The following is an 18,771-nucleotide window of genomic DNA, read 5'->3' on the forward strand; positions in this document are numbered from 1 at the left end:
AGAAGCCCCAAGGTCTTGAAGTGATAGAACTGGGCCCGGCACTAGATCCATCTGCCTGCAAAGCCCAGCAGAAGGACGGGTACGCCCCTGCCAGCCCCGCCAGCCAGGCCGCCCTGGGTGTGACCCCAGCCTGCTGTGTAATAGTAGAGTCACTTGGGATAAGTTCCTCACCCTTCAGCCCCAACTTCCTCATCTGTAAACTGGACGTAAAAAAAGTTCCCTGCGCTGCATCTGGCAGGCACGCGCTGCATCTGGCGGGCACGCGCTGCATCTGGCGGGCACGCGATGCGTGAGGTGCTTGTGCTGCCTGGTGTATTAGAATCGCCCTGCTATCATCATCATCGTCATCATCGTCACTATTCGCGGGGGTGGGACAGCCTGCAGAGCTGGGCAGTCTTTGCCCCTTCGGCCTGTAGACAAAGCTCAGGCAGGGGGGAGAATCTGCGGGAGGGACCCACAGCCGCCTGGAGCAGTTGGGGACCTTCAGCGTCCCCACGTGTTAAAGTCAGACTCGGTGCTGCCTTCGTTCCGTCCACAGGAGCCGGGTGGCCGGTCTGCGCGATCACAAAGACAAAGCTCCGGGTGGGGTCGCCGCCCCCTGGTGTGGGGACAGCACCGGAAACGCCGCACGGTCCACACGCACCGACCCCAATCCCCGGTGCAGGCCGGGAAGGAGCTGGGGGTCTCGGCCTCATGGGGCAGAGAGGACCGGGGACCGGGGCCGCGGAGACCGCGTTGGGCCCCCGCCGGCTCTCCCCGCAGAATGCTCGGCCTCGGGGCCTCGGCGGGCGCAGAGCCGGCACCGGGGACGCGGGGAGGTCCCCCAGCTCCGCCCGCCCGCCTCCTAGGAGACGAGGGACAGGGCAGTGGGGCTTCCGGCACCCGCAGGGCAGGAAAGGGTAAAGCACCTGTTTCCAAACTAAAGGGACCAGAATTCAACAGGAGACAGAGACTGCGGCAGGCTGGTCTTGTTGCTACTTGCTTCTCGTCCTTACCTACAGTAATTTAGGGCTCCGGACTCAAGGCCAGCCCGACAGACGGCAAGGTCACAGAGGTCATCGCCTGGAGGCAGCTGATGCCAAAGACGGGCAAGAAATGCCAAATAAAGCAAAACCGCAACAAAAACCTGGGCTGACCCGGCATGGGCCCCAGGCACTCAGCACCGCCCGCCGCCTGCAGTACCTGCGCCGAGCAGCAGAGGGCAGTGTTGGCCTAGCGTGCGTGTGCCTACACGTGTGGGCGTGGTGCGTGTGTGCACTTGTGCAGGCAGTGGCCACTCCGCCAACGCTGGGTGCCCGGACCCAGGTTAAGCAGGGGTGATGTGCCAGCCTCCGTCCCTGGCTCCTCTCCGTCGTAGGGGCGGGGGTGGGGGCACAGGGAGGAAGCTACTCCTGTGGGTGCCAGGGCCCCCTTCCCTCACGGCACGGGGCCCCGCAGGGTCGTCCTTACCTACATTTCTCAAACTCCTCACGGTGATGGCGAAGCCCTTGGTGCGAGGCAGCAGGTGGTGCTTGAGGCTGGGCAGCCCCTTGGCCTGGGCCACCTGCATGCTTATCTGGTGCTTCTTCTCCGTGAACCGCGTGCCCTCGCAGTGAATCAGGAACTGGAAGGGACAGGGTGGCCATCACACACGTCCCCGAGGCCACTTACACACCCCATGGTCACTCAGCTGAGGTCACACACACAGTCCTGAGGTCACATAGACAGCTCCCAGGTCACACACACAGCCCAGGGGTCACACGAGGTCCCGGGGTCCCACGCACCATCCCCCGTCAAACGCCGCACACGGTCCCACAGGAGCCTTAGGAAGTGGCCCGAGCAGGGATGGCCTGGCAGCTGTGCCTGCTCTCCCTCAGGCAGGACCTCCAGCCCCCCGTCTAACTGTGTTCAAGGGTCTGTGAGCTTCAGAGAGAGGGTCTACATTTGCGGAGGCTCAGGAAGCAGAGGCGTGAGCGAGTGTGAGTGTGTGACCGGGGAACCCCGAGTTCATATGCGACGGGGCACCCGACGGCCGGGTGCACGTACAAAGTACTTCTCGGGGTAGTCCCGCAGGTGCAGCAGGCTCTCAGAGACGGTCTTGCGGTCCTGCTCCCACTTGCGCGTGCAGAAGACCATCTCCGTGAAGTACCACATCCAGCCGATTATGGGGACGTAGGCCAGCTCCTTCTTGGCCAGGACCTTGGAGCCCTGAAACAGAGGGGGCCCGGGGCGTCCGTGAAAAGGGGCGTGGGGTCCTCCCCGACGGCCGCCGGAGATCTCTAGGAGGAGTGAACGTGCACTCCAGGCACGGGGAGAGTTCCCGAGCATGCAGAGGCGGGGAGCCTCCGACACCGGTCAGTTGGAGGTCAAGGTCGTGCAAACCCTGCCCCAGGGGGCAGGGAGCAAGGGGGCCTGGCTCTCCGAGGGGAGGGCGGGCAGCGGAGCAGTCGGGAACCTCTGGGGGCCATGGGATGCTGCATCACCCTCCACCAGCTCACACAGGTAGGTGCCCACCCCGAAGTGCTCGCTAAGCCCACCACGCAGACCTCACCCGGTCCGCAGCAACCCTGCTGGCTCTGCGGGTGGGCGGACCCTACCCTCCTTACAGGCCAGGAAACATGGCCCAGCGGGTTCTGCGGGTTCGACAGCTGGGAAATGGTGGTGCCGAGAGGCGAACCGGGATCAGCAGAGGTGCTGGGAGAGCCCCACCCGTCTGCTGGCCAGCGCAGCCCCAAGGCTGCAGGTGCTGCAGGCCCCGAACGGGGAGGGGGTGGGGAACGACAAGCAGGGATCCAGTGGGGCGAGGGAGCAGGGAGACACAAGAACCAGCTTTTGATCTAGTGGATTGGGTTCTATATTTTTCACCCCTAATTTTGGAATTGGCCAAAAGGCTCCTAGAAATAGCCGTCATCCATCAATGGCACAGATGATGGAGGCGGTGATGTGGACAAGTGGCGGCCTCAGCTGTGCTCCTGGTGACAGCTGTCTGGTCATGCCCCTGAACCCACGAGGCCCGGAAGCAAGAGCCATACTTCAGCATTGCCCTGTCTCTTCTCCCTGTCACTCCCACAAGAACTACAAAGCTCAGCAGAGGGGCAACAGGCCATATCCCCCAACCCACCCACGCAGGCCAGGGAAAGGTGTGAACAGCCACTTGTTCCCTTGACCTTAAAAAATCCACAAGCATCTTCCCCATTGGGAGAAGGAAAAGCACAGATACCTTTCAGGAGTAGCGTCTCCACGTTTCGGCGGGTTTTGGTTTTGTTTTTCCCACACACCAATTTCCAACATGCAAATTCCTTCGGACAGAACCAAGCCTGGGGAATTCCCTGCTGGTCCATTAGTTAGGACTCCGAGCTTCCACTGCAGGGGACACAGGTTCGATCCCCGGTCAGGGAACCAAGATCCTGCTTGCCGTGCAGCGTGGCCAAAAAAACCCAACAAACGAACAAAAAACCCCAAACAAAAACCAAAACAAAAAAGAAAAGAAATAAAAGAACCAAAGCCATAAAATCTGACGACCTGCCCCAGAGGGCCCAGAGGCAGGTCCCCAAAGATCAGAGTACTCTCCTAATGAGGGGTGTGGCCCCACGTGTGCCCGGCACAGGCTACACTTTCTACGCATCACCACTCCCCCACTGGAGCCATCTAAAGGCCACGCGCCGAGTCCACAGGTGGGTTTCAGGCTGTGGGAGGCCTCCTGGCCCTCTCCTCAGCCATCCCCTCTTGTCAGCTGGGATGTTTTCATGGTCCCTGCTCTCTGCCCTTCAGTCACCTCCCTGATCACAGCCTTGAGGATGAAAACAAAACAAAAAATCTTCACCAAAGAACTAAACTTACTTTCTCGGCAGGTTAGGATTATTTTAAAAATTACCTGCTCCTGAACTCTTTCCAAAATTAATTTATGGCAATTTGAAGGAGCTATGAATGGTGATCTATTGTATAGCCAAGAGAAGGATCATATACTCCAAAGTAGCAGCTGTTGGGTCTGGAAGGTGAATGGTCCAATGCAGTCAGTCACGGCTGTCTGCTGGGGAAAAGTACTCTCAGGGCTGTTTCCTATTAATGGATCCATCCCACAAGACCTAAGTGGGTCTTAGTGGTTGGCCCCTGATGACCTGCTGCTAAAAGGAAATGGCGACTTTGACACTGATGTGGGATGTACATGTAAACCAAAAGACGTGACCGCAACAGTCTGTGTGTCATCCCTGTCATACTGTGTCACAGCACTGAAAACCATCTAAATGTCCCACAGTGGAAGAGTTCTATGAATTACCACAACATTGCAAATTAACTATACTTCAATTTTTAAAAATTAAATTAAAAAAAATAGTTCTATGTATTACGTCATATACGATATCATACAAACGTAGCCAGCGGGACGAATCTGCTCTGCCACGTGTTTTTATAAATAAAGTTTTACTGGGACACAGCCGCTCTCTTTTACATACACGTTGCCTACTGCTAGTAGGCTGCTAGTAGCATGGCTGCTTCCATGCTCCAGCAGTTGAGTTGAAAAGTCGTGACAGAGGCTATATGGTCCATGAAGCCTAAAATATTCACTATTTGCACAATTACACACAAACTTTGTCAACCCCTTGATTTACAGCCACTAAAATTTGTTTTCTATGAATATTTAATGGCTGGGGAAATGCTTTATGTTAAGACTAAATTTTATTTTTAATCTGTAATCAAAGCTGAGTTTATAGCATGACTAACTATATGGGAAATGGTAAAACGGAGAAAAGTAACAGCAGCTATAGCCAGATGGTGAGATTAGCGGTGCTTCTTTAATTTTGTTAGATTTTCCTGTTGTTGTTTTTTTTTCCTACTAAATATATAAAATACCTGAATGGGGTATCTTAAGTGGAACCTTGAAAACAGGTAAGACTTCAATAACAAACAGGCTAGGGCAGCCACACTCTAACACGCTGAACTTTTCAGAAAACAATTTTGCTGGTGTCCCTCTAACAATGCCCTTTTTAAGAAGTGGTTGACATCAGCACATTTTCAACCGTTTGCTTCTGGAACATGAGGCTCTGGATCAAAAACAGCCTATCTGTTTTTAATGAGGAAAAGGAACAGAGGAGCCATTTCTGTTTTTATGTTGAATTAATCCATCTTTCAACCTTCAAACTCTGGATGCTGTGATTAGGCCTAGGCCTTGTTGTTGATTATGTTTACATGGTGAGCCTCAACTTTCCTGTCTGTATTCTTATGAGCAAAGTAATACTTAGCTGCAAGTGTCGCTGTAAAGATCTAGGAACACATGGAAACATATACCAAAGCTCCTAGCTGAGAACAGGACACACAGGTGTTCAATAATGTGTAGCTATTATTATTATTACCACAAAGTAGCCACAGCAGCTGAATGTCCCTTTTAATTCAACCCATTTCCTAAGCCAGCTTTAGAATGTAGTAATAACAATAGTTACACGTAGTACAGCACTCCGTGACAGGCACTGGGCTAGGAGATTTACAGGCGTTAATTCATTTATGACCAAAAACTAGAAACGCACTATTCAAATATGCATACAGTCCTCCAGGAAACTTAAGATGCCAACAACGCCATGACTCCCCCAGGTCAAGCAAAGGTCTCTGTGTGTGGATGGTACTGCCTTTAAGAGAGAACGTACAAGAAAATATACCAGTTTCATTGACTCTAGATTAATTTTGAAGGTAGATCTGAGAGGATTTACTGATGAGTTAGATTTATCAATAGAGCCATCTAGGCACAAGCATATCTAAAAAACAAAAAATGTTCCCAGGTAGCACAGAGCAATCCACAACTCCAGGGGCTGAAATGTACCCCGAGCCACTTGCTAGCTGCTGTAGGGAGTCGTCATCATCACATCACATCCTATGGTGAAAAGTTTATGAAACTTTCTAGCCTGTGTGTGTGCGTGAGAGAGAGAGAGAGAGATTGAGAATTGTCTTACCAGAGCTGCCCAAGCTATCTAATTAAGCAGCCCATAACCATTTTCAGGACCACCCAGTTGCTCAGGGAAGCAGCCATCCCCAGAAATCCCAAATTCAGCACCTCCAGCCAACTGGTCGACCCCTGGGCAGAGACCACAAGGTGCTACAAAAACCTGTTCTAAGGATGCAGTAAGATCTGGTGCATTCCAACCTGAGATTATCTGGCTCTCGCCTCACTTCTCTCCGCTCTACAGCCTCTGTGGTTAAAAAATGAGCAGAGGGGCTTCCCTGGTGGCGCAGTGGTTGAGAGTCCGCCTGCCGATGCAGGCGATGGGGGGTTGTGCCCCGGTCTGGGAAGATCCCACATGCCGCGGAGCGGCTGGGCCCGTGAGCCATGGCCGCTGAGCCTGCGCATCTGGAGCCTGTGCTCCACAACAGTGAGAGGCCCGTGTACCGCAAAAAAAAAAAAAAAAAAGGCAGAGTCAGAACTTCCTAGTTGAGGTTTTTCTCCAACACGGCCATATGCCAATTGATAAGATGAAAATGTTAAGTGTTGATGCTGGGTTTGTAGGATAGTTGGGAACAGTAGGGCGTCCTCTGCAGTCACCTTTCCATAATGTCCCCCCTCCTCCAACCACTCTGCAGGGACCAGCAGACAACACGAGTAGGGACTGAGACTAGTCAGCAAGATGGCACCTGGTCAAGGGGTTGTTTGCATAAATATCTCTTCCTGGCTTCCCTCCTGAAGGTCCACCATCATGGTTACCAGTTGGGTTCACCCAAGGTCACTTATTTCCACTAAATATATAAAATACCTGAATGGGGTATCTTAAGTGGAACTTTGAAAACAGGTAAGACCTCAATAATAAACAGGCTACGGCATCCACATTTTAACACTCTGAACTTTTCCTTGACTGTGAGCTAAAAACACAGTCGCAAATGTTTAAGATTAGTGGAGACCAGCCAAGCTGTGTAGGCCCATCACCATAGAGGACCAGCAAGTGGACCGACAGGTCAGCCGCTATCATGAGGTGTGATATGTGAACCTGAACCTCAAAGCCACTCTGGTCATGCAGTAGGTATTTGCCAAAAACCTCCTTGGTGCTGGGAACACAAAGATGGCTAGGACTGTCCATGGGCTTCAGGTGTCCAAAGTATAGTGGGAAGAGAGAAACAGAAATCTAGCAACTGGGCTTCCGTGGTGGCGCAGGGGTTAAGAATCTGCCTGCCAATGCAGGGGTCACGGGTTCGATCCCCGGTCCGGGAAGATCTCACATGCTGTGGAGCAGCTAAGCCCATGCACCACAACTACTGAGCCTGCGCTCTAGAGCCCGCGAGCCACAACTACTGAGCCCGCGTGCCACGACTACTGAAGCCCATGCACCTAGAGCCCATGCTCCCCAACAAGAGAGGCCACTGCAATGAGAAGCCCGCACACCGCAACAAAGAGTAGCTCCCGCTCACCTCAACTAGGGAGAAGCCCACGCACAGCAACGAAGACCCAACGCAGCCAAAAATAAATAAATAAATAAATTTTTAAAAAGAAAAGGAAATCTGGCAATTTCAGTGTTATTTCTGCCACTAAATTCTGCAGATAAGTTGTTGGACAGATATGCTTCCCAGCAAAAGAAATGGATGCAGGAAAAGATGAGATTAGAATATATCTCTGAGATATAAGTCCCTGGCCATAGTAAAACACAGAGGAAAAGACTGGAGCTCAAACTAATAAACCAGAGGGGTGTGTGTGTGTGTGTGTGTGTGTGTGTGTGTGTGAGAGAGAGAGAGAGAGAGAGAGAGAGAGAGAGAGAGGAAAGGTGAGAGACTCAACCTGCGCCAACTAGGGTACCGCATGTGACCTAACTCACTTACACTGCATTTCTTTCTCTTGCTTTCTCCCTTCTCTGATGCTAAGGAGGAAAATGCTGGGGACCTTACACCACCAGAAAAAATCTCAAGAGAGTCCCAAAGAAAAATGAACACTGTCCCACAATTAGTCACAGCCACAGGGGAAAGGCAGAAAACAAACATGGAGCAAAAGCAGTGTGAGAATTCATCTGCTGGAAACAAACAAACAAACATGTCAAAGTCCAGCAAAATGCTTGCAGCTCTTTGGATCTCGATAACGTCTCCCCCGGACCCCAGCTTACAGGCTTCCAAGTCCCAAACTGCTCTTGGTTTGACCAGAGTGCAGACGTGGAGTGAAAAAGAAGGGCATCTGGGGACAAACGAGGCAGCTCTTAGGTTCAGAGTAAGTCACAGCTGACTGTGATCTGTGGGATCAGGGCTCCAGAGGAATTCCTGGCAGGATGCTCTGCCCCGCTTCCTGGGCACGGATCTTGTGGTGCTGCCTGGCCTCTGATCTGAATGGCCAGCCTGAGTCCATCCTGGGTGGGCCTGGGCCAGGGCAGACAGGGAGACAGAGCCTTCCAGGGAGGGGGCAGAAGATCATGGAGCCGCTTCCCTGTCCTCAGTACCTCTAGCCAGGGGGTGTCTGAGGAACAGTCAACGGAAGCTCAGGAGCACGGGGCCCCCTGGGCAGGTGGCAGACGGGTGCAACAGAGGCAGCAGCGGACGGGGCGATGGGTGCACAGTTGGCTCCCAGAGCAAACGTCACAGGCCTTTGCCAAGTTGCAGGAAGAGGAGGGAGGACGCCCAGCGGCACCACTGCTGTAAGCCAGCCTGGATTTACCGCCGGTCGGTGTGATCCGACTTCGGCTTGTTAAAGACAAGCCAGAGGATCTTGAGCAATAAAAAAGAAGATTTGGCGCATCTAACTCGGGACTACGCTCTTAAAACTAAAGAGCACGCTACCGCTTCCAGGAATACACTTGGTTACGAACTCGAGACGCATCTGTACTTCCAGAGACTCCTGTCCGTGGCCAACGCTTCTCCCAGCTCCCGGGATTGTAAGGGCTTTCACGTCATCTCCATTCTCTCAGGGTTCTTACCTGTGTCACATGCCAGAGCCTGCCTGGCCCAACTGGTGAACACACAGAGGCAAACGGCGGCCCCCTGCTTCCTCCCTGAGCTGGCGGCGCCTGGCAGCAACGCCGACAGAGCTGCGGACTAACCGTTAACCGATTAACCGGAGTGGGAGTGGGAGGTGTAGGAGTCCCCTACAGACCCACCGAGGATGCTGGAATCCAACTTAACGGGGCTGACAAAACCATGGCTGCAGGTGTAGCCACTGGTAAGGAAAACAACACTTCTCCACATCCAGAAACTTCTAATCTCTCTGTAGCCAAAGAGAGAGCCTGAAGAAGCCGGGATGAAGGTAAACAAATGCCACGATACCTCGCAGTTCATAAAAGTGATGGGGGATTTCAGCCGCACGGGATCCAGTGCCAGAACCGCTGGTCAAATCGCATTTTGAGAACATTCCATCTCTCTTCCACCCTCTACACTTTATCCTACTTTTCATGAGAAAACACTGAATGAAGGGAAACAAATTAGGGTGGAAGGAGCTAACAGTTAGGGCACGCCTACTTTGTGCTAGGCGATTGATGAGGTATTTTACTTATATTCACGAAACCCTTCAACAGCACGAAATGGGAACGGTTAACTGAGGCTCAGAAAAGTCAGATAACCTCCCCACGGTCCCAGAGCTGGTAGACGCAGGAGCCAGGGTACAAGTCACACATGTGGGTCTCGAAACCACTGGGGAGTTTTGCCTACACATCTGTCTCTCCCCTGCTACCCTCAGAGGGAAACAGAAAGATCTGTTCTGGAGACCTGAGCACACATTCATCTTTCAGGGCATCCACTTTATTGTGTAGTTTTACACGTTTGAAAATAAAACACAGGAAACCTACAATTTGGGAGAACATGATCATTGATGGGAGGTTTATAGGAAATAACATTCGTGCAGCCTTGGTAAACAAATCTGCATTGACATTCCTTTCAGAAATCTGTAGTTAGAAAACGGGTCCTTGTATAATCAAACTTTAAGAAATGTTGGTTTTAGGGCTTCCCTGGTGGCGCAGTGGTTGAGAGTCCGCCTGCCGATGCAGGGGACACGGGTTCGTGCTCCGGTCTGGGAAGATCCCACATGCCGCGGAGCGGCTGGGCCCGTGAGCCATGGCCGCCGAGCCTGCGCGTCCGGAGCCTGTGCTCCGCAACGGGAGAGGCCACAACAGTGAGAGGCCCGCGTACCGCAAAAAAAAAAAAAAAAAAAAAAAAAGAAATGTTGGTTTTTAGATATGTGTGATCTTGCACAGAAAGAACCACATTGCCTGTTCATAACCAGAAGCAGCCTGGCAAAATTAAACCGAACATCGACAGGTTTGGGCTCAGCTCTTGATTCTCTTGGGTTTTATGACACCTTCTTTCTGATTTGGGTTAATAAGTCCAAAAGCACCCCACGGTGACCTTGAGGTGGCAGCCAGCGAATGAGACAGTGGGAGGGCTGAAATGTACGCTTGGCAGATGGAGAAGCACTGGTCAGCAGAGCCCAGGACCACGGCAGCTGGCCACATCCTTGCTGGGTGGCCACATCACTCATGACCTCCCTCCAGGCACCCCTGTCCCTCGCCTCACCATCCTCCCTTTACCTACACCTCTCATCCCCTCCTAAAACCACCCCCGTTCTTCGAGGCCTCAGCCCTGTGTCAACGCCTTCTGGGGAATTTCTGCATCGCTGGGTGCAGCAGTCAGTGTGCTAACAGCACTGAAATGTCATTCTCCAGTTGTTGAAATACTGAAGTCCTTCCCCACGGGCTGTAAACAGAGCTGCCCCAGACACCAAAACTCGCCCCCCCGTATTCTGCCTTTACCACGGTGGCCCCAGCTCCTAGCCGGGACCTCTGGGCCCTCCCCAGCAAGCAAAGGACCCCCAGGAAGCCGCTGTATGGCTGAGTGGTCTGTGGACACGCACAGGGTGCCCCCAATGGACACGTGCCCCACCTCCCATTATTGTTCAAGCCCTGTGTCATGTGACCGGCTTATATGCCCCTTCGTTGCCTCTCTCTATATGTTAGAAAGTCACTGAGAGCAACGGCTGGACCTTTCAGTCTGTCCTTGTATCTCCACAGCACCCAGAGCAGTGTCTTCCACAGAAAATATACCCAACACGCTTGCTGGATAAGTACCTTGAAGATGTATCAGCTGCCCTCATCATCAACGGAGGCCTCGTGCCTAGAAGGCACTAGGGAGGCTCGTGAGCGCCCTCTGCTCAGGAATCAGAATTCTGTTCTCCTCTGCACCTCGATGTACGCAGACATGCGACAGGAATTCGATCTATTTCAGGCGGAGCTGTGATGGATCCCCTAAATAATTGTTAACTAAATGGAAACGTGAGGGGGGAGGCTAAACGTCATGCTGTGGGTGGCAGGCAGCGTCCACGCTGGCCCCAGCGGTCCTCTCCTCTTGGTACCTCCCTGCTTCCTGGAGTATGGGGTGGGCTCCTCAACTCATCTCCAACAAATGGAATACAGCAGAAGTTTCAGGTGCAGTAAGGCCGTGGCTTCTGCTTCAGGTGCTTTTTTCTCCCACTCACTCTTGCATCGCTCCCCGTGGGGATCAGCTGACACCCAAGCAGAGGCCCAGGCGCGAGAATCAGGCCGGCAACAAACAGGGGTGAGCCTGGAGGCAGATCACTGCGGGGCGGCCATCAGATGAGACCACGATCCAGCCACTGCGCGGGCGGCCACCATCCAGCCTCGGAGGGACCCCTGCCAGGAGCCCCGCGGAGCTGAGCTTTGATCTCAGACCACACAACCGGTGATAACTCGAGTTTGTTTTGAGCCACTACATTTGGGGCTTGTCACCTGCCGTAGATAACTAACACATAGGGCTTCTTTAAAGACCCAAAGAGAACATCCCAGTTGGCCTCCGGGGTAATTGCCAAGCCACACGTACCCAGCAGATAAAAATGGACAAGAATAGCTGCTGTTACGGAGTGCTTACCAGGCCCTGACACTGCTCAAAGACCCAACAAACGTGATCTCAGGTTAACCTTTCGGGGCCACTGTGAAGGAGGACATGCGTATTTTACTGGGGCAGAGAGAAAAGTAAACAGACTCGAAGCTTCGGAAGCCGTGACCCTTTGCATTGCACGCCTTGGCCTGTCCACTAGTCACACTCACCCCGAGGAGGAATGAGTCAGTGAACCCCTTAAAGACCATAACCAGAGCCTTTGGTGCCCGGCCCATGCCAGGCAAGGCCAGCTCCGAGGGGACCAGAGCCTGGGGGACAGGCCACCAGAATGACCACACAGGGTAAAAGCTTATAAAAGACTAAAAACCCTCCCCCTTTTTTCTTTGTAAAAGAATCCCATCACTTTCTCCACAAATCCAATTTCACATTTAATAACCCTCCTTTCAAGGATTTCTGCAAATTTCACTTGCTTCAATTTCAACTCACTTCCTCTTGGGTTGTTACCTGTTAAGATGAAAAATGCCCCGTCAGGAACCTTCTTTATAACTCTTCTCTAAAAACCAAACTCCTCAGACTCCAGAAGGATCTCAACATGTGTTACTTAAAAAAAAAGAAATGGGGGCTTCCCTGGTGGCGCAGTGGTTAAGAATCTGCCTGCCAATGCAGGGGACACAGGTTCGAGCCCTGGTCCGGGAAGATCCCACATGCTATGGAGCAACTAAGCCTGTGCGCCACAACTACTGAGCCTGCACTCTAGAGCCCACGAGCCACAACCACTGAGCCCGCATGCCACAACTACTGAAGCCCATGCACCTAGAGATCGTGCTCCACAACAAGAGAAGCCACTGCAATGAGAAGCCCGCACACCGCAACAAAGAGTAGCCCGCACACCACAACTAGAGAAAGCCCGCACCCAGCAACAACGAAGACCCAACGCAGCCAAAAATAATAATAAATAAATAAATAAACAAAAGAGGTGAATCAGGTGAGTTTTTTTGAAGGTCAATTAAGACAAAAGTACTGCTAAACAATTCATATAACAAGATGCTCCTTGGTTCCTTTCAAGGGTAGTAGTAATGGGTGGGCCGCTTTAGGAAGGGGTCAGGCAGCTCCCCTGGCCTCACGCCCTCCAGGTAAACCTCAGGTGCTCCAGGAGACACACGTGGGTGGTAAATCATGCCCTGCCACGTAGGGAGAACATCCCCCCGTGAGAACACAGTCTGGAGCTTCCGCCTGAGCTGGCTCAACCTCACAAGGTCACGACGCCCTCTCCCTTCCCTCCCAGTGCCTCTGCCAGCTCACGGCTGCATCAGAAGGCGCACAGACGGCCCCGGCACCGGCTGCTTCCCCAGTGCAGGGGGGTAGGGAGCTCGGTGCTCACCTGCTGCCCGCTCCCCACTGTCCCTCCACTGCTGGAGGGAACTTGGGGGCCAGACAATCTGGCGGCGCCCTGAGCAGGGCTACCCAGGCTCCAGTGAGAAGGGGAGCGGTGTCGTCCTAAGGTGGTGAGACCTGCCCATCCCCCGCTGGGTGGAGTTCCTGAAACTCCAGACCAAGAGGCAAGGCTCGTGCCCTTGCACACGACATTAGTTGTTTGGTTTTCAAGAGTAAGAAATGAAATCCAGTAGCTACGGTACTCATTGAAGCAGTCAAGGCTGGAGACGAGCAGTCCCTGTGCCGTTGGCGGGTGGCCATTCTGCTTAAGAACTTTCGTGCCTCTGCACCCTTGTGTGCTGAGTTGTAAAGTGATCGGCGTTTCAGAGCCTCTGCCTGTAAAATGCTAAAGGGTGCTGACACTCGTCAGTGCACGAAAGCCTCCCCCACTCAGTCCCGGGTCTCCTGCCCAGTCCAAGGTCCCCCCTCCCTGTTTGTGCCCCTGCTTCCTTGGTCCCGTTGCTCCATCCCTGACCCCATGGTGGTACTGAGGGTTTTCTTTCCTCAGAACGAGCCCCGCACAAACCGGGGCGGGCAGGGGGGACTGTGGCAGGATTGGAAACTTGGTCCCTCCAGCCATCACCCTGGTCATTCTCTGACACAAGGCACTCCCCCAGCTTTTCCTCTCAACACCCTCCAGGAGGAAAGAGCAGCAACTCGGAAATCAGAGTTAGTAGTTCCTACCCTGGGGCAAATTCTTCACCCAAACTGAGGCTCTGCCCATTTATCTATAAAAAGTAAACAACAACCACACCGTAGAGATTGAAAATAGTGCAAATAAGGTGAAAGACGCGCATAGAAGAAGCCCGTGGTCACAAAGCCACCAGGGGGACCACGGCCACTGGAAAGTGCCTCTAAGTCCAACACACTTTCTGTTGCCCCAAATTACACGTTTCACATCCTGAGCATGAACATACCCAAGCTGCCTGCGAAGCCCAGAAAATCAGCAGCTGCCCCCAAAGTACGCTTGAGGAACCAGCGTTCCAGGAAGCCTAGCTTGTAGGCGGCATTAGCACTAGTTCCAGTCAGGATGCAAAGACACCCCGTACGCGTTCTCCCGTAAGGGAAGAAGGATCCGGTCGTCAATCATCTGTATCCACGATGGGGTTCGGATTATGACATTTTTCTCTCCTCTCAGTGACAATAAAGCCACAGGGGCTTCCCTGGTGGCGCAGTGGTTGAGAGTCCGCCTGCCGATGCAGGGGACGCGGGTTCGTGCCCCGGTCCAGGAGGATCCCACGTGCCGCGGAGCGGCTAGGCCCGGGAGCCATGACCACTGAGCCTGTGCATCCAGAGCCTGTGCTCTGCAACGGGAGAGGCCACAACAGTGAGAGGCCCGCGTACCGCAAGAAAAAAAAAAAAAAAAAGCCACAGAACTATAGCTAAGATCTCTGTCCGAGGCCTCTACGACAGAGAAAGGTAGATAATAGAATTTCTGGTTTTGTTCCTGAAAATATGTTTGAACACACACACACGTGTGCCTACACAGACATCACGTCAGTACTGGAAGAACAAATAGGAAAGCAAAGGAGAAAACTGTTGGGAGGGCGGCCTGTCCATTCCTAGAAATCCTTTCAGTGCACTCACCCCCAGGCATTCCAGTTTTCTAGAAGTCTTAAGGTAGCAACAGTGATTTAACACACTGTTTCCATCTCTTGAAAAACTGCTAATGATGTTAGTTGCCTTTTGATAGTTTAACTGTACAACGACCATCATTTGTCCTAAAGACATTATTGGAACCTGTTTCTAAGCATATTTCCTTCTCTCACCTTTGGCCCCAAATTTTAAAAAAATGTTTAGGACTTCCCTGGTGGCACAGTGGTTGAGAATCCACCTGCCAGTGCAGGGGACACGGGTTCGAGGACCCCCTGGTCTGGGAGGATCCCACATGCCACGAGCAACTGGGCCTGTGCGCCACAGCTACTGAGCCTGCGCTCTAGAGCCTGTGAGCCACAACTACTGAGCCCATGAGCCACAACTGCAGAAGCCCGCACGCCTGGAGCCCATGCTCCGCAACAAGAGAAGCCACCGCAATGAGAAGCCCGTGGACCGCAATGAAGAGTAGCCCCCGCTGACCACAACTAGAGAAAGCCCGCGCGCAGCAACGAAGACCCAATGCAGCCAAAATAAATAAATTTTTTTTAAAAAGTTTAAAAAAGCAAATACAAAATGTGTCCCAAGGCTATTTAGTCTCTCTTAGCCAAGGCTCTTCCCAAGAGGCAGAGGCCAGCAGGACCCAAAGTTCCGTTTCCAACTCTGGGACCCCCAGGCACGTCCGGGACTGGACACACTGAGACCATCCCCAGGGAATCTGACCCAGGACTCTTGTCACATCTACTCTGCCTGGTCTTCAAACTCCTGCCTTCTACACACTATGATTCTGTCTACATGGGCCACCAAAAGCAAGTGCGACGTGCGCGAGCCCCGCCTGTCTGCGGGGGACTGTTCCCGGGGGCAACACAGGATCTCCAAGTTCCGGTGCGAGTGGTCTCCAACTTTCCCAGCCCCGGGCTGGTCCACGCCGCGATTCCTGTCGGGATACCTGAGCCCGAGGACTCTGGTACTTGCTCCGGGCTCAACCATCACAGCTCAATGTGTTAACCATGACAAAAGTCAACTGGGGAGGCCCAGTCCCAAAGGTATGCAAGAAGTCAAACTAGTTGGAGAAAAACAGGATTTTGTATTTACTCTGAATTCTGCAGGTCAAACGCTGTCGCCTAGGCACTCAGCTTTCTCACGTCCATGAGGATGAACATTCAGAGGTGAATTCTGCCCGTCAGCCAGGGAGGGGGCAGAGCATAGAGATTAAGAATACGAAGCTGGACAAGTTCAAATGCAAATCTGCGTAACAGCTGTGTGACCCCTAGCAGGGTATTTAACCGCAGCTTTTCGAAAAGGACAGGTGTCAGTTCCTGACTCCCAAATGTTTCTGTAAGGATTAAATACATTAACCGCAGGTCAAATGCCCAGGGCATCATAACTGCTCAGTAAACACGATCCTTACTCATAAGCAGATGTTCACTTGATTCTGAGCAAGGAGGAAAAGCAGTTGGTTAAGAACATTTCAACAAGTCTGTTGATGCTGCTGCAAACTCTGAACGACCGAGAGCGAAAAGACAAGTTACAGGGTTGAAGGAGAGAGACGTGTGAGATGGGAAATGCACGTCCGACTTACCCCTAAGACCCCGAAGCGCTCGGCCAGGCTCCAACCGCAGAGAAAGTCGATCTCAAACTTGTGGTTCAGAACAACGATGGCGTTTTCCTTCCCGTACTTGGGGTAGGCCCGGGGGTCCGTGTGGATGATGCACTCCGAGCCCGACCACCATTCCAGCAGCATCACCAGCTCTGGAACAAACCACCACAACAGACGGACCTTTATTTCAGGCACCCTCTATGGCTAGGGGTCTGGTCTGCTGGGCCAGGTGGCAGCAAGGCTCTGCCGTCCTGGCTGGAACGGAAAGCAACTTTGAGGGGTCAGGTTCTGGATCATTTCAGCCCAGACCCCAGTTCTTGAAGGGGTTTCGAAGCAGAAGGAAAAAAAGATCGAGAAAACTCCACGAGTCTCCAGGGGAGGAGAGGAAGCTTCGAGAAGGCAAATGACTTGCATTCCCTGATTAAGTACCTTGGGAAAAAATAAATCAGAAAGGCTGAGTCCATCAAGAATCCACGCCCTTGTGTTTTCAGAGCCCTGAAAGGCAGTGTGAGGTGATGTACAGAATTCTTAACATCCTTGGAAATGACCAACTGGGATACTTATAAACGCCATCAAAGAACACTAAATACCCAATTTTTCTCTCCCATTTACGACACTAGAGTGCACCAGGAATAATGCAGCACTGCGGTGAAACACCAGCACCTGAAGGGCAAGGATAAATTAGGTCCATTACCTTGCGGGCCTCAACGCAACTATTAAAACACTCTTGTAGGAGCTTGTGAAATAGGAAAGTCCTTTTTTGGGCAACAATGACCAACTTGCCTTTATTCTTCAGTGATACCTCTAATCTAGGTCACCAATACCCAACCCACTGGCCTCAGGACAAACCTTTATGGTAGAAGTTGTCCAGAAAACCAGCCGAAACTTGGTGATTAGATCTACAGCTATAGAGTGACTTTGCAAAGGAATTTTAGAGCTAAGCCTGTTCAGCAGATGGGTGGGTAGGTGGGTGAGCCCTCTGCGAAGGACACGCCCCTTTTTATCACCACTTAGAGGGGTGCATGTTAGGCAGAGGACTCACTCATCACCCGCCCCTACACACACGCACACAACCCAGCAGGTGCGGTCTCGACTCCAGCCAAGTCTCACGTGTGAAAGGCTTGGGCGGCTACCCTTGGAAACCTCTCTCCTTGAGGCTGGAGACTGGTGCTTAGGTACTGGAGCCAGAACTCTCTAGAAGGCACTACAGTCTAGTTTCTAAACAAGAGCACTGTGGGGCTTTGGACAGATGGACCGCATGGCACCGCAGCCTCCTAATCTTTGGAGGGGCGGCCTCATTGGCTTTTGTGAGAAGCGATGGGCATGACACGTAACAGGCACTCTGTGCAAAGTGCATGCCAAGCTCCCAACAAACCCAGGCTTCAGCATCTACCAGTGTCATCAGAACCGAACCAAAACACACCCCTTACTTGACACTGAAGAGTCTGCCTATTCCTAGGAATTGAGAAAACGCTGAGCCCCCAGGCAGCTGTCCCACGGGCAGCGACACCGGTGGGACCTAGAGGTGGCCATCAGGGAGGGGAGGGGCGCAGGGCAGCCTGGCCGGCGGGACAGTTCCCACCGTGTAGAAAGATGCTTCTACCGCTGCACTGATTTGTTCCAAGAGATGGGTGGGCAGTACCCACCTATCCCATTACTGGCCACGGAGCCCAGAGAAGCCCTAAGCAGAGGCGCGTGGAAGCAGCGAGATCAGGCTGAACTGTCGTTCCCTGTGACTCATCCTGCAAACACCTCCTGAATGCCTCTCTGTGCCCCGCTGCTCCCTGCCCAGGGCAGGCCGGGCCCCCCTTCCACTTTCACCAGCGCCCTTCGTGGCACTTATCACAGCTTGTGTCACAGTGAGATGACACCCGGCCCCTGCTGACCACAGGCCCCGCCAGGCACAGATCACCTTGCTTGGTACACCCTGACCCCAGCCATCACTCCAGAACCCAGCACTGTGCCAGCACATCTACGCTTCCAACAAACACTGTTTGGTGACCTGATGTGTGCAAGCAGGATGTGAGGGGCTGGAGGTGTAGTAGCAAACCCACAGCTGCTCCCGGGCTCCCACCCTCCTGGAGCCTGCAGCCCAGAGAGAAGGCAGTCATGCCCTCAAGAGGTGGTGTGACCAGGAGAGCAGAGGCTCTTCACAGGATGGACGAGGCTAAAGATCATGCTTGTGGATTTGGGGTCAGACCCAGTCAGGCTCCAGTCCTGCGGATGCCACGCAACGGCTGTAAGACTTCTGGTCTGTTTCTCAATGTCCCCTAAATCTCCGCATCCTTGTCTGTGAATAAAGACAGGAAAAGCAGGGCTTCCCTGGTGGCGCAGTGGTTGAGAGTCCGCCTGCCGATGCAGGGGACACGGGT

General features: G+C 52.9%; 1 protein-coding gene across 5 annotated transcripts in view; it reads right to left on the reverse strand.

Annotated features, from left to right (window-relative positions):
• AGPAT4 (1-acylglycerol-3-phosphate O-acyltransferase 4) overlaps positions 1-18,771 on the reverse strand; it is a 118,635-nt gene that overhangs the window by 16,840 nt on the left and 83,024 nt on the right. For 4 of the 5 annotated variants that reach the window (XM_024747946.1, XM_024747949.1, XM_024747948.1 and 1 more), the window contains exons 3-5: positions 16,382-16,551; positions 2,026-2,187; positions 1,450-1,603 (exon numbers count right to left, since the gene is read on the reverse strand). In XM_024747946.1, the coding sequence (XP_024603714.1) occupies positions 1,450-1,603; positions 2,026-2,187; positions 16,382-16,551 (486 nt within the window). The remainder of the gene's footprint in view (positions 1-1,449; positions 1,604-2,025; positions 2,188-16,381; positions 16,552-18,771) is intronic. The other variant, XM_024747947.1, reaches the window with a different exon arrangement.

The sequence above is a fragment of the Neophocaena asiaeorientalis genome, unplaced genomic scaffold (genome assembly GCF_003031525.2).
Source record: "Neophocaena asiaeorientalis asiaeorientalis breed wild unplaced genomic scaffold, Neophocaena_asiaeorientalis_V1.1 scaffold123, whole genome shotgun sequence".
Taxonomy (NCBI): Eukaryota; Metazoa; Chordata; class Mammalia; order Artiodactyla; family Phocoenidae; genus Neophocaena; species Neophocaena asiaeorientalis.